The 15835-nt window shown below is 42.5% G+C and overlaps 1 protein-coding gene across 1 annotated transcript; it reads left to right on the forward strand.

The window, feature by feature from the left end:
- The first annotated feature begins 989 nt into the window (after positions 1 to 989).
- On the forward strand, positions 990 to 14701 carry NDUFA9 (NADH:ubiquinone oxidoreductase subunit A9). The gene is made up of 13 exons (XM_059847911.1): positions 990 to 995; positions 2203 to 2215; positions 2463 to 2729; positions 4835 to 5005; positions 5758 to 5855; positions 6039 to 6130; positions 8494 to 8635; positions 8997 to 9099; positions 9570 to 9637; positions 9773 to 9849; positions 11170 to 11265; positions 13036 to 13102; positions 14430 to 14701. Exons 1-13 carry the CDS (start codon positions 990 to 992, stop codon positions 14595 to 14597), a joined length of 1368 nt encoding a protein of 455 aa, XP_059703894.1. The 3' UTR covers positions 14598 to 14701.
- The last annotated feature ends 1134 nt before the right edge of the window (positions 14702 to 15835 follow it).

A 15835-nucleotide genomic window follows, 5' to 3' on the forward strand; every position in this document is an offset into this window, starting at 1 on the left:
TTCTAAACTGCATGTGGAATCCTATCCTTTCAGTTTCACCTAAAGACTTCCAGGATCATCAGGTGCCTTAAAGTAAAGATCCTGGAACAAAAGAGACAGTGCTGGGCATCCCTTTTCCTGCGCAGCTTTAAATGCCACAACACACTCGTATTGTGCTTCTTTTTTTTCAGCTGCATGTACCTTGACACTTTGGCTCCCTCGCTGAGCCCAGCTGGATCATTTTAACCTGGAATCAAAAGAAGAGAAAACAGTTGCTCTGAAGAAAACATTCCTTTTGAAGGCTATTAACAATACCCTGTGAATTGGGGCTAGAAGGTTTCCTTTCAAACTAAATGGACTACCCCATTCTTTCTTTTGATCATGCAGAGTTCCTGAACCTGAACTGTATCAAGTGGAACTACTGGTCACAAAATGTGCCTGCTCAAGAAGCTGTTGTTGTCTCCACATTTAACTCACATCCTGTAAAAAGCAACACACACCCTGGACTTATGCCCATGGACCATCACATTCCTTCACTCTTGCAGAGCCCAGCCTCAGAACTTATGTCTAGCTATTGCTCCCAATCCGGAGCTCCTAAAAGAAAAAGTAAGCACTGGCCTTCACTTTGTCCTTGCAGCTTTTAAAGTGCAGCACACCCAGGAATTCACGCTAAGCTCTTGAGACCCTCGTGCACTGTCAGTCTCAGAGTCCAGTTACAAAGCTAAGAACATTCAGCAGCTGGTCCCACAGGAGAAATTCTAGGAGAAAGAAGCAGTGCTGGAATTCACTTTCCTTTTGCAGCCTTATAAACTGCACAGCCAACAGTGAGGCAATTCGTTTTCCTTCACATGCAGAATCACACGTCCCTTTCTTCTATGCAGGAACACATGCTTTCAGTCTGGACTAGAGCATCCACAACAAAACTCCTACACTGCCGGCTCTCACACGAACGGTGCCAGGACAGAAAAGCGCTCGGCTCTTTCCTGGCCACTGACAAAATGAACCACACGATGGCGGTGTGGACTCGCCAAAGAAGAAAATGCACCTCGCCTATGTGAAGTACCTGAAGTGCAGATCCAGGTTGAAATCGCCACTACGCTCAAATCAACAGTCAGGACAAAAGGATTTTCACTGCTCTCCCGAGTACAAACTCTTATCTGCCCCACACTCAAGCGGCAACACGAACTCCTTTACGTTAATACATTTTTTCACTCTTGCAGAGATCGGCTACAAACTTGAAACCATCTGGCAAAAGCAAAGATCACAAAAGTGTCAACTGAGAATGCCTTACAACTTCAGCTGCACCCAAAGAACTGCTCCTCACACTGCTCAATTTGGCACGTGGTTTCCACTTCTCAGAGGTGGCCTTCAGAAATTTTGGCCTTATTTTGGACAAGGTCCTGTGGTCAGGATTGGTGAGCAGCTGCTAAGAGTGCCTGCCCTGGGCAGGTAATGCCTAGTAACAGTGTTCTGGCACCTTTGTAGGGGCTCATTTCCTGGATGCTGTTTATACCGGAGGAGGGAATGCCATTTCTTTTGAGATGGGTTTACAGTTCCTCTCTTTGGCAAAGAAAGCAATTTTGGATGCACAGATTGGGTGGGTAATCTCGGTGAAATTTAATGACTTTTCCTAATAGGCAGCTCTGTCAGTGAGAGCTGTTGAACCGTTCTGGGAATGCAAAAGCTAAACTGTTGATGAGCTTTCTGTCCTGGTACCTTTAGTGTGTGAGCGGTTCCATTTGGATCCTGGCTCTGTGAGACTGAAGGGTTATGATGGTTCATAGAGCTGAGAAGAAAGTACAGATAGTAGGGTGCATACTAGTAGTTCTTTGGGTGCAATGGAAGTTGTAAGCAGCAAGAGCTTTCTCAGCTGGCACTTTTGTGAGCTGTGTTTTTGCTGGATGATTTCAAGTTTGTAGCCGGACTCTGCCAGAGTGAAAAGATTTACTAGCACAGAGGAGTTAATGTTGGCGTTTGAGTGTGGTGCAAATCAGAGTTTGTACTTGGAAAGGGAAGGTCAGCGAGATCTTTTTGTCCTGACACAATGGACTGGAGAGCATGACGTTTTCAGCTTGGCACTGCACTTGGAGTGGTTTAGAGCAGGGGCAGAAGAGTTTCCTTCTTCTGCAAGCCCACATCGCCACCGTACGGTCAGTTTTATGAGCGCTGAGAGTGCCGAGGTAAAAGCTAGGCCTTCCTCCTCCCCTTGCCGTCCGCTAACAGGCCAAACACACGGGTGAGTCGCACTTTCCTTCTCAGCTATGCACAGCATCACATCCACCGCTAATCTAAAACTTGTTTCTTGGGGGCCGAGCTCTGCTCCCAAGAAACAAGGCACAGGACAAGAGGAAATGGCCTCAAGCTGTGCCAGGAGAGGCTCGGGTTGGACACCACGAAGAATTCCTGCACTTTAAGAAGAACTTTTTCTTGGACATTAGAATAGGCTGCCCAGGCTGGCGATGGAGTTATTGTTACACCCTGAGGTGTTGAAGGAAACACCAGAGGCACCACTCAGTGCCACAGCCCGGCTGACACGGCGATATTGAGTCACAGATCTGCCTCAGAGACCTCCACAAACTCTGCCACGGCAACGGGCTCCGCGACTTTCATCACCTCGCCAGCCCCGGAGGGGCCCCGCGGTCCCGCCCTGCGCAGCCGCGCTGCGCTCGCGGCCCCGCGCAGGCGCCGCCCCGCCCCAGGAAGACACAAGATGGCGGCGGCGACGCGCGGGCTGCGGCTGCCAAGGGCAGGTGAGTGTCAGCCCCGCTGGGCCCCTCATGGCTCCCGCGGTACCCACTGCCCTCAGCCAGCTCAGCCCGCCCGTGCGGCTCTGCCCCGGCCCGGAACACGCTCCGCTCCCGGCTCTGCGCGAGGAGAGCTCGCACTGCAGCGGCTGGAAAGGAGCTGTGAGAATTTTTCCGGGGCGCGGAAATGATCGTGTTTGTGCCTCCCTTCTCCTTAGGGAGATGGGCATTGGGGCGCAAAGGGCTCGGGATGTAGCTGCGGGTGTCGCGCTGGGGCTCTCACTGTCCTATAGCTAAAAGCTTGGATTCCTTTTGCGGTTTCTTAGATAACTCTGACCTTCGGGCTATGATCTGTGGTAAAGTTCAGCTACTAATATTATATTTAAAGCATGTATTTGGGTCTATGACTCTGTTTAAATTGATTCTGCCTACAGTCTTAGATTGAGTAACATGGGAGATGGCAAACGGGTTTTCTTGGTAAAGGGCAGGGAGGAATTTAATATTCTTTTAAAGGGAGCAGTGTGTTCTTTATTTACCTAAGTGGCTGTTAGACTTTCTTTCAGGACAAAATGAGAGATGTGATGTCTTTTTGCAGTTTGTGGGGTTGGGAGAGAATGGGGATAGACAAACTTTTGGGTAGAGAAAAAGGTGCTTTGGGTTCACTGCAGATAGTTGAGCTTGAATTCATAGAATGAAAGAATTATTTGGATTGGAAGGGACCTTAAGGATCATCTGGTTCCAACCCCCTGCCATGGGCAGGGACACCTTCCACTATTCCGTGTTGCTCAGAGCCCCATCCAACCTGGCCTGGAACACTGCCAGGGATGGGGCAGCCACAGCTGCTCTGGAAGACGCAATTTGAAGCAATGGTTTGGCATATAACCATAGCTGGTGATTATTTAGGGTAGCCAGACCTCATAGAGTTACGGAACAAGGAAAGTTGCTCATCACTAAACACCTTATAGCATATGGTAAGCACTACAGGGGAGTACACAAAAATGGGAGATTGTGAAACAGTAATTAGATATTATTTGTTAGTGCAGTAGTGAAGAGGCATTATGAAGAGCCTGCCACCAATAATTTTTGTAGAAGTAACAGCAAGGAAGCCACTGAGTCACTGAAAGCTATAAATTATTAATGGTTTTTTAACTTTCAGTGGCTCTCAAACTGTCTTTCTGGACAAAATTTGAGATGCAATATCTTTTTCCAGTTTGTGGGGTATGGAGAGAACAGGGATAGACATACTGTTGGGTAGCGGAAGACCTCCGTCAGGTGCTGAAATCTGGTTGGATTTTCTGGTTTGAACTTTGCCAGCTGAGGTAACAGAATATCATTTATGCCTCAACACACCCTATCCTTTTGATCTTCTGAACATTGTGGATGCAGTGTCAGTGTCCTGTGAACTGGTAACTCTTAACCACATTGGGATAAAACCTTCTTCAGTGTGCACATGTCAGGTTGCTCCCAATCCCATCCAGCCTGGCCTTGGACACTTCCAGGGATAGGGCAGCCACAGCTTCTCTGGGCAACCTGTGCCAGGGCCTCAGCACCCTTAGACGGAATAATTTCTTCCTGATATTCTGTCCTATAGCTCTGTCAGTGTGAGGCCATTCCCTCTTGTCCTGTCACCACATGCTCTTGTATATCAGTATCCTGATGATGTCCTGCCTCCATGGCTCCCAAGTTTTCATAGCTCCTTGAGGAAAGGAACAGCTTTGAGGCAGTATGCCATGTATCATGGACCTGGTTCTTTACATCTCTCCCTCTCTCCTTGCTTCAGAGTTGTGATACAGGAGGATTACTTCCTCTGCTATATTTGTATTTTTACTGAGTATTCTTTACTTGCTTCACCTTAAACTCATAGTGAGTTTTACTTGCTCTTTAAGAACTGATAACCTTTGTTCACTCCTTCCCTGTCTCAGTTTGGTCCTTTAACTTCCCAGGCCTGCTCCCCTCTGACCTCTCCAAATACCTCTGAAACAGCCCATAAGGAGCCTTGGCATGAGATATTAGAGAAGAAGGATCTGTGATGAGAAAACCAATTTAAGCTGTGTGTTAGCAGTGCTGAATCCCAATTAATGTCCCAAACTCTCTCCTGTTCCGTGTTGCAGGCCATGGAATTTCTGTCCTGACTGCAGCACCGTCGGTGTTGCAGCAGCACCGGCAGGTTCATCATGCTGTGATCCCTCATGGGAGAAGTGGAAGATCCTCTGTCAGTGGCATTGTGGCCACTGTCTTTGGAGCCACAGGTTTCCTGGGACGATATGTTGTCAACCGCTTAGGTAATGCTCACCAGGAGTACTGATTAAAGAAACTACCCAAAAAAATGCTTAACGAAACCAATTAGTCTCTAGGTTGCAGTGTGATGGAGAAGTCTCTGGCATTGTGGATCTTAAAAGTGTTTTGCAGTCTGCATAAGTTCTAGTGTGTGACAAGTAGTAAAAAGTGTTTTAATCAAGGAAATTTTGGAGCTTTGGAAAATTAAGGTCATTAAAAGAAGTCCTACCCCTTGGTAGAATGCAAGTCTGAGGAAAGCTACAGCATATATTTGATTCTTCTGGTTTTAGCCTTATTAGGACATTTTACTAAAGGTTTGCAGGAGTTTGATTGGAATTCTTTAAAATTGCCCTTTTGAATTTTAATTTTGGAAAATAACCCTTGCTGCTTTTTTCCCCTCCTTCTTTTCATGCAGTTTACAAAATGTAAATATCCTGTAAATGTTCCATTTCTTAGGTATTGTGTTGTGTTTACAGGAGACACCATTTTTGTTGTTGTTTGTTAATGAGTTTTGGCATTTTGTCTTACAAGTGTAAATATTAAGGAAAAAAATCCTTCTTAAGAATTTGAATTATGTAGGTTCAAGAAGAACCTTAGTTCTGTTCTACTTTTAACTTTGCAGATATATATTCAAGATACCTATGTCTAATTGTAGTGCTTTAATGCCAGGGGGAAAAGGGACCATTGTTTATTCAGAAATTCATTTACTTAAAGATAAGTATTTGTTTGAAACTTTGGGGGTTTTGTGGCCTTTTAGGTCGCATTGGCTCTCAAGTCATCATCCCCTATCGGTGTGATCAGTATGACCTGATGTATCTGCGGCCCATGGGTGACCTGGGGCAGCTTCTCTTTATGGTGAGTCTGGCTTGAGATCAATCACAAAGCCCTGGCTGTACAAGGCAGCCAGGTAATCCTTCTCAAAGACACAGCTCCAGCTGTTGTTTAGCCTCTAAATGGAAATGGTGTGAAAGAGCTTGCTTTGGTGATGCCTATTTACACATTATTTCATCTTTTCACCATTTGATGCTCTTCTTGCAGGAGTGGGACTGTAGGGACAAAGATTCTATCCGAAGAGCCGTGGAACACAGCAATGTGGTCATTAATCTTATTGGAAAGGAATGGGAAACAAAGTAATTTTCTTTTTCTTTCTTTTCTTATATGTGATAGATTTGCACCAGTTATCGTAGCCACGTTTTGCATGTGTGTGCAGTGATGTTGCCATTGTTCTTGGCTTCTGTGAAAAGGCAACCCTAACATTTTGCATACAAAATTTCTTTAAAAGGTTAACTCCAGTCTTGGTTGAGATCTGCTTTGGAAAAGTGCATTCCTTCCACAATTTTCCAGTGTACAACTTTTGTTCTGTCAGAAAAATCAAATGTGCTGCCTTCACATACCTAATGGGTATTCCCTGAGTGCCTTCCTATAGATGACAGAGCCTCACCAAATTTTTATATTTATATTTACATTGACTTTTTTTATATTTAGCTCATATTTACATTATATTTGCATTTACATTATCACAGAAGTAAGATTTCATCCTGTCACTTGGACATAGTGATGAATTGTAGCCTGCTAGAAAAAGCCATGATCAATCAGGAATAGCTAATGGAGAGTTGATTATTAAGTTGATCATTAAGATTATGACTAATAACTTCATTCCTTGGTAGAATTTTGGCACAGACAATATTAGCTACACAAGCATTCTTTGATAATAATTTCTAAGAATAGTTTCTTTATGAAATCCATTTAAAAATTCCCATATTTTAGGTTAAAAATACCTGTAACAGCCACCTTCAATGTGTGTGTGGGTTCATGCAATTATGTCCTTTTTATTTAAAGCCTTGTGCAGAACTGCCAGACAAAAATTTAATGGTGAGATTTGCCTTTGTATGGTGCATAATTTTTGCTCTGGGAGTAGACGGAAACAAACATAGATATCAAAAAGAGAGTTTCATCTCTCTTTTTAAACCTAATGCTTTTGTTGCCCTTTTTTTTATGAACAGCCTATTGATCAAAATTTCTGCTCTTGTATTAGAAGTGTAATTATAGAAAAGACAGTTTATTTTATTATTAAAAGGAAGTGTGAGGACAACAACAGAAAGTTTCATTCTGTTTAAAAATCCCCAAACCTTGTTCTCTGTGCAGTTTCAATAGATTGAAACAGACAAGTCTTGGTCCATGTTTAAAACTTTTGGACATTACAGAACTTAACCACTGTGTGGCACAAATGTTTTAATCACATTATTTGTACATGTGGGTATCAGTGGTGGTGCTGAAACCCTGAGATCAAGTTCTCTGGTTTGTTAAACACGAGGTCAGCGTAACCATTGTAATCATCCCAAAGCCCATGAAATACTTGGGCAGGAAGAAAAGTAAGATTAGATGGAGAGATCAGTCAAAAAAAGCAAAGCCTACCATGAAATATTTTCTTCCTTGCTTTGTACTTGTGTCCAGGCTCCTCTGTGTGTACTGTGTTGTTTGAAACTCCATGGTTACAGGAGGGATGTTGTTCTCGTGTGTTTCTAAATCTATTTTGGTGAGCAGAAAAGAAGTGATGGTTCCCAGGATCAGATTAGTTATTGAAGGCTCAAAAATAACTTTGTATTTTTAAGGCTTTCTTTGGACTCCAGTGGGATCTGAAGTGCTGTGGGAGGATATAAGGACACAGAGGGAGGTGTTTGGATAAGATGTTTGTTACCCAAAGCAAATGGTCAAGATGCAAGGGTGCCTACAGGGACAATACAACAACATGAGAAGCCAGTTCTCTTTCTTGCAATTTTGGAATTGTTGGCAGTTCTGTATGGAGACAAAGCTTCTGTATTGATCTTGATGAGATACCAAACTGGTTGACAGTATAACCCTCTAATTTAGGCCCCTTGAATGTCATACAGTGAGCAGAGGATTTCTTGCTTCTTCTTGAAGCCCCTTTCAACTCTGAAATAGTTCTAAATACTCTGACAAATTGTTTTTCCATTTACATGAGCACCTCTGTGTTCTCTGGTTTGTTTTTGTCTTCATCCCCCTGCCAAGCATCTGCCCTGATTTGTGCTGCTCAGAAATTTTGAGCTTCTTTGTAGTGTAATTAGGTGTGTCAAATCAAGGCAAATTTTGAACAGGATTTGTAAAAACATAGCCTTACCCAGAGTTCAAGATGCAGGAGTCCTTCTTTTAATAAAAATAATGTGTTTTCACTTTCACTGGGAGTTTTCTATTTGTCACAGACAAGTGGGCAATAGGATTTTTCATACTGATTTAATCTTATCAGGTGAACGGGCAGAGAAGCTAAAATTGAAGATTACAGTTGCAGTTTCAATTTCCTCTAATTTTTATTATATGAAGACTCCATAATGAAGGGAAATTTTGTTTCTAGCAAAGAGTGTCACTGTAGGTTTTTGATAATACATTCAAGTAATATGTAATAATTGCTTTTTGGCTGAGTGGCAGCTATTGTTGATTGCTCTTAAAGTAACGTTTAGGTCTTGCCTTGCTTTAGAAATTTCAGATTTGAAGATGAATTTGTAAATATTCCTCAAAGTATCGCACAGATAAGTAAGGAAGCTGGTGTGGAAAAATTCATTCATATCTCTCACCTGAATGCTAGCATGAAGAGTCCCTCCAAATACCTCAGGAGCAAAGTAAGTCTGGAATCCACTTAAATGTATTTCCTGAGAACATACTTTGTGTTTGGTTTGGTTTTGGTGGTTTTTTGGGGGTTTTTTTTGCGTTTTTTTCTCCAGCTGGGGCTGTGTGAAGGACATCAATGTATGAATTTACTACAGGCTGTTTTCTGTAGCTGAGGAATGTTTGGGCTTTCTGTGAGATCTTTATCTTAGTGCAGCATCTCAAGGATAAATGGCTTAGATATAAATAATTTTTGTGCGACTAATGGCATCATTTCTTTCAGTTCTGTAGTCAAGGATGCCTTCTGTTATGAAAGGCATCCACTTCTGCTTGGCTCAGCATGGATGTAATGAATGTGTGTGTTTTAATTGATAGGCTGTTGGAGAGGAGGCTGTGAGGGAAGAATTTCCAGATGCTGTAATTTTGAAACCCTCTGAGATGTTTGGGAGAGAGGACCGATTTCTCAATCATTATGCAAGTAGGTACTCTTGGAATAATAAACCCATGTATGGTTTGTGTAACTGCTTGTAGAGAACAGAGAGAAAATGGGATTTGCTTCTGAAAAGCAGACAGGTGTGTTCTTATCAGCAATGTGTGGAATATACGGCAACATACTAAATTCTCACCTCTTGACAGAATTCTTTTTCAGTCTAGTTAGATGTTGCTCTTTGTTTTTATTTTTGTAATCATTTTATTTTGGGAGGTGGTGGGGGTATGTACTGACCCACTCAAAGGAAACAGCAAATGCAGCCCTCTCATTACTGTTAATACGAAAACTAAATGTGTCTTGAAAAAAAAATGCTGCTGCAATTGGCTGGGAATTCTTCCCAAACCTATTTATTTTAAAGAGAAGACAATTTTCAGAAGAGATCTGCACTCAGTGTGGTGTCAAATGTCTTGGTGGTTCTGGTACTGAAAGGATTCCCAGATTCTCTTTTTTTCCATCAGACATGCGCTGGTTTGGTGGCGTCCCTCTTGTTTCTCTGGGCAAAAAAACAGTGAAGCAACCAGTCTATGTAAGTTTTCCATTAAATCCCGATCCCAAATCCTCAGTGGGTGGATGTGTTGGTCTGTAAACCACCTCTGAAAGAAGAGTGTGTGCATGTATTCCTGTTTTCTCTTGGTAACTTGTCAGAATTTGTTCCTCACAGGTGGTTGATGTAGCAAAGGCAATTATTAATGCAATTAAAAATCCTGATGCAAAAGGAAAAACATATGCCTTGGCTGGGTAAGTCACTTTTTCTGATTCTAATTAACTGTAGTACATCTTTTTGGTGTCATTTTTTGGCATGCTGCAAAGTACATTTAATTTCTCCATCCATGCACACAGTTTGAGCTGCAATAAATTCCACCTCCTTTTTGGGAGGAAAAATGGCTCAAGCTCTTACTGTGAGTACTTTGAAAATCCTAATCTGGGCCCCACTGCATTTCATGTGATGTATGTGCACACAAAGAAGTAGCAGCTCAGGAAACATGCTAGACACTATGGATTTGGGGAAAATTCTGGTAAAGTTGTGTGGAAACCACCTGGAATTAGAATGGTTTAGAGGCAGTGGATCTACAGTTAGAAACTGGATTTACAGGTTGCCCAGAGAAGCTGTGACTGCTCCATGCCTGGAAGCGTTCAAGGCCAGGTTAGACGGATCTCTGAGCAACCTGGGATAGTGGAGTGAGATGGAATGAGATGGTTTTTAAGGTCCCTTTCAACCCAAACTAATTTATAGTTCTCTGATCTCTTGGAACTTTTTTGAGGAACATGTCAGTTGAAGGCTCAGAGAATGTTTTGCAATGGCAGCAAATTTCCTGGAAGGCCCAGGGAGATACCTGACAGCTCAGTCTGAGCACATCTAGAGAACCCAAAATGCCAAGGCAGGATCTGAACAAGAAAGGAATCAGAATTCCTAGTGGTTTGTGTTACTCTTAGGCAAGTGGATGGAAGACTGACTGCTTCATTCTCTCTGTCTTGAGAGAGGAGGAATGCATTTTTTGGACAGTTCATCTTTCTTTTAAATAGAACAAGATACTCTTAGTCAAGTAAAGGCAAGTGAATCAATTTCCCTGCAGTCATTTCCTACCAAAGATGGGATGTCTTGTTAATAAAGCATCCTTAATTCTCCATTTGATTTCTGGCCTCCAAGTGTGCTTGAGCAAACTCCGGTCATGGTGCTGGAAGTCTTTGAATTCAGAATTGGAGCCAGCATGGAAGGAGGTGCATTCAGTTGTGCTTTCAAAGCACACAGAAACACTTCATCCAGTGTGGTTGTGGTGGGTTAGCCTTGGCCAGCAGCCAAATGCGCACTGTTCCTTTCTGCTGAATCTTTTCTGTGCTTTTCCCCAGCTCCAGGATGGGCCCTTCCATAGGCTGCAGTCCTCCAGGATAAACCTCCTCCCTGTGAGCCACAGGGGAATCTCTGCTGGCAAATTATTTGGATTGAAGAAACAGGCTTTTTGTAGCCTTGGGGGTGGAGGGTTTAAAATTGGGGATTTTTTGGTGCTAATATTTCAGTGTAGCTGATTGAGGTGTGATGTTTGCTGCGTTCCCTTCTAGCCCTCACCGGTACCTCCTGTACGACATGGTCGAGTACATCTACACCATTGCCCACCACCCCTTCATTCCCTACCCGCTGCCACGGCCTCTCTACCAGTAAGTGGGACCCTAATTCAAAAAACTCTTGGCAGCACAGAAGCATAAATATCTGTTGCATGGGTTATTTAATTACCCAGTTGTTATTAAAGTGGTGGGGCTGCAGAAGTTGTCTTTCCTGAGGTACTTGTTAGCCAGTTTTGAGCCTTCAGCTTGGGGACAGGCCTGCATTTGATGAACCGGTACATGAAATGCATGCTTGTAGTGAGCTTAACATAGCTGTTCATTCCAGAGTCATTTCTCCCTGACATCATGAGAGGACATAGACTCAAGCTGCACCAGGGGATGCTCAGGTTGGACATCAGGAAGAATTTCTTCACAGAAAGGGTGGTTGAACATTGTAATAGGCTGCCCAGGGAGGTGTTGAAGAAACAACTGGACATGGCACTCAGTGGTCTGGTCTGGTTGACAAGGTGGTGATCAGCAAAGGTTCGACTTGATCATCCTGGAGGTCTTCTCCTAAGTCATTCTGTGAAGTAGCAAAAGGTCCTAATTCAATAAAATTAGTAGCAAACCGAATGATTTTTAACAATACCACAGGGAAAGTCTGTGTGTATGTTGCTGACTGCAGGCCCTGACAGATTTTTTTTGGCATAATCTTAAGGATCTGCTACTGAGCCTGGTCCTGATCCTTAGGGAATCTTTTTGAAGAGCTACCCCAAACAATAAATGCCATTTCAGAAGTTGCCCTCAGCACGATGGGGCTGTGTTATTATTGGCATACTGGTCCTCCTCATTTTTAGTACAACAGAAATTAACAGGCTTAATCAGTCACCAGAGTTAGAACCCTCTTCGCAGTATGACTCAGCCTTGGATCCATGGAAGTGCTGATGGATAACACTTAGAACATCCTACACTGTTGTGGCTGTTCCTGTGTTGGCTGCAACAGACACCAGGCACATGGCTACGGGGACACAGAGCAGCTTGTTAGAAAGGTGCTATGTGCGTGCTCCTTAGTTTCATTCACATTTGCTGCAGTTCATATTATACTTTTTTATTTATGGGCTAAATTAAGTGATTGTTCATATTTTTGAAAAAAAAAATGCATCTAAAAGGCAGATGAGCCTGATTGTGTTTATGTGCAGTAACTCAGAAACACCCTAATTTGCCAGGTGAGCACTTCAGCAAGAGGTCCTGCCTGTTCAATGAGAGATTCTGCTGTTGATCCCAAGACACTGAGCAAGAACTGTAGCATTATTTTCTTTTCCCTCTCAGATTTCCTTTCTTTCAAGGGAAACTTCATTTGTGAAAACTGCAGATACCCGAATCCTCACCCTTTTTATAGATTGCTCCAGATTCCACCAGCTTGTTTGTGTTGCTGATAACTCATTTAGTTGTCAGCAAGTGTGTTTTCTCCTGGAGGCATTGAATCCAATGTCATGACTAATTGGATTGCTGCCTACACTGGCAAGGAACAGAGTTTGAATGAAAGGCAGGGACAAGACTCAGCCCTCTGGTGTGTGGGGAATTGGATGGGAGATTTACTTTCCCCACCCACTAACGCTCATTTTAACTTCTAGAGATCTTCTTCTGCAGTCCATCCAAAGTAAAATAAAACAAAATCCAATAATTCAGGAGCAGTTAATTACCAGAAACACAGCTAAGAACTTGGTGGCTGGCGCATGTAGTGCTTTAATGAACTCAGAGCTTGCAAGAACAGCTTCAGAACAAGCTCTTGCTCACCATCTATTAAGTCTGAAATAATTTTTACCAGATTTCTGTGGATCTGAATAAATGACTGCACTTTTGCAATATTTTGTCTGTTCACAGTTTAGTTGCAAGATTCTTTGAAATGAATCCGTTTGAACCATGGTTGACACGGGACAAGGTGGATCGGGTAAGTGTGGGACTAGCCAAAAATCCCTCTTGGGAAATGTTTCATTGTGCATTTGTAACTTCCACTTGCAGTTTTGCATGCCCCAAAACCACATGTAATTGAAAACAGCCAAAAGTAGAGGTTGGATGAGCAAAGTGAGGGGGGCAGTGCTCCCCACTCTTAGTCAGTTTATGTGCCTCTAGGTGACCTAAAATCACTTCCATCATCCAGGGAATGGTGTTTTTAACAATTGAAGTTGAACTGACACCCTGCGCACATTCCAAAATCTCACGTAACATTGAATTCTGTTTTCTGGGAGAACGTTGCTGCTTCATGTTTATTCCTGACTTCTCAGAGTGTTTCATTGGGAGTGGAGAAATAAGTTGCAAAAAATGAACTGCAAGCAAGGAAAAAGTAGGAATTGGCAAGTATTAGTGTCAAAATTTGGCATATGTGTAGGCCAGCAAAGATAGTCATGTACATTCCCTAAACTTTCTGCTTTCTGAATTATGGAGTGACTCTTGCACCTGTTTTGCAGCATTGGAATTTCAATATTTTTTGTTATAGCACAATATCAATAGCCTACTTAACCTGATTGTCCCCCAGGATATAATTGTAACATCTCCAAAAATCTTTCTTCAACTGCCTTCGTAGTTTCTTCCATTACATTTCATAAAATAAGCCTGTACCAAATCACTAAAACTGCTGCAAGTCAGCTGTAACATAGGTTGTGTAAGAGGGAGAATCTCTATGTCACTTCTGGGTCTGATTGTTCCTCTTCCCAAGCTTTTCTTCCTTAAATAATCTGTACCATATTAGATGTTTGATTCAAAAGCCCTTTCAAGGAACACCAGCATAAGAGAAATCTCTGTTTTCTATGGGTTGCATATATGGTAATAGAATTAACTGTGGTAATAGAATCAACTATTTGTCCAGAGCCATGTTCTAAAACATAAACAGAGCAAAACCATCTACTAGAGGTGATAATTCAACATATTTTCTTGACAAGTCATAAATCCATAATTGGAGTTCAAATATAGTTTTGGAGTTCTGCTTAATTTTGCTGTTGTGATGCAGTAACCTCCCTGATAATGTATGGAGAATAAAGGAAGGCACTTCCTGCATGGTATTTATTCCTGAATTAAAGCCTGGAGGACTTCTTGCTGGATGCAGAATACCTCCTGTTGAACGTCTTGGTACTCAAGACCTTCTGTAATTATGCCACAGTTCTCTTTGAATCTTCTTTCTCTACTTCTTTTGGCAGGAGAATAATTGCATTGGATGTAAAGCTGTTAATTTCAAATGAGTTATCTTTTTTTTTTTCTTACCCTCCCCATTATTGTTGAAGTTTCACACAACAGACATGACATTTCCTGACCTTCCTGGTTTTGAAGAGCTGGGGATTGAACCAACCCCCCTGGAACAAAAAGCCATCGAAGTCCTGCGCCGTCACCGCAGGTTCCGCTGGTTGGACGCTGAGCTGGAGGAAGTAAAGCCAAAAACACAGCCCATGTAACAGCTGGCAAGGGGGATACTTAAAGCTTCTTAAACTGCCTTTGGATGACCCAACTTCTTTGGAGAACTGTGTACATACTGAGTAAAATGTATTAATCATGTAAACTGTATTTCACCAGTGTTGTCTTTTCAGTTAAGGGGGGACTGTCACTGCAGTGTGGATTTTCTCTCTGCCAGGAAGCAAATAACAGTTGCTTAGCTGGTGAGCATTGTAATGTTTAGAAGGTTGGGACTAGAGAGAATATGCCATAACACTTGTCCCTTCCTCCCTTGGCTCTCAAAGAAAATGTATCACTGAGCTTTAGGTGCTCAAATAGTTTCAAGAGTGTTGCAGTTTGGGACTAGGTCATCCAGAACATGCCCTTTCCAGTAGGAATTGCTGGGAATGCTGCCTATTCAGACTATGAGATCTCAGACAAAGCCCTGGTTTTAAGTTTTTGACTCTAAGGAACTAGGTTTTCTCCACTGAACATGGCTCTTAAAGAAAGTGTTAGCCTCCTTTCATGGAGTTGTAGAGAGCTACAAAGTCACTGAGCCTTCTTTTCTCCAGGTTAAACACCCTCAGCTCCCTCAGCTGATTGCTGTAGCCAGAGAACAGAATCTCTCACTCTTTCTGTATTGCCAAAGTACAATGAAACTCCTGGGCAAAGTGTTTCTCAGATTTCAAGAGCTTCCACATCAAAATTGCTGCTGCTAATGTTCACTCTGTGAGAAAGAGGTAGGCTCTTGTGAGTGTGAGTTTTTTGGTCTTGTCTTTGAAGAAAGTATTAAATTTGGCTCTCTGATGGATTGTTTATTTTTCTTTTGATAAGTTCAAAAGCTAGGGTAAACTGGAAGTGAAGTGTTAGTAATATTGTTAGTAATTTGAGCATAAACTTTTATTATTTTTGACTGCCAGCTTTTCTCTATCAGACCCTAACTGTAGTCTCATTAGCACTCATATGCTAAGTATGGCCCTGATCTTGATTTATTGCACTTTGCTCACATCTTGCTGTGAAACCACTCGTGTTCCTGAGCTGCTTCAGAAGAGTACAGAGAGATGCAATTATCATATGTCCCTGCACAGCTAACAAGCAGTTTCCGTTTTCAGAGAGCAGAGAGCTGCAGGAAAAGCTGGCAAAGGTAATGCTGGAATGTGAGGTGCCAGTTCTGGAAATGTTTACCATGGTGCAGTGATTTATTTTCCCCTCATTCAAAGTTCAGCTTTTCCAGTTGCACTACTGAGCTTTCCTGCAGCAT

Source organism: Haemorhous mexicanus, chromosome 5 (genome assembly GCF_027477595.1).
Source record: "Haemorhous mexicanus isolate bHaeMex1 chromosome 5, bHaeMex1.pri, whole genome shotgun sequence".
Taxonomy (NCBI): domain Eukaryota; kingdom Metazoa; phylum Chordata; class Aves; order Passeriformes; family Fringillidae; genus Haemorhous; species Haemorhous mexicanus.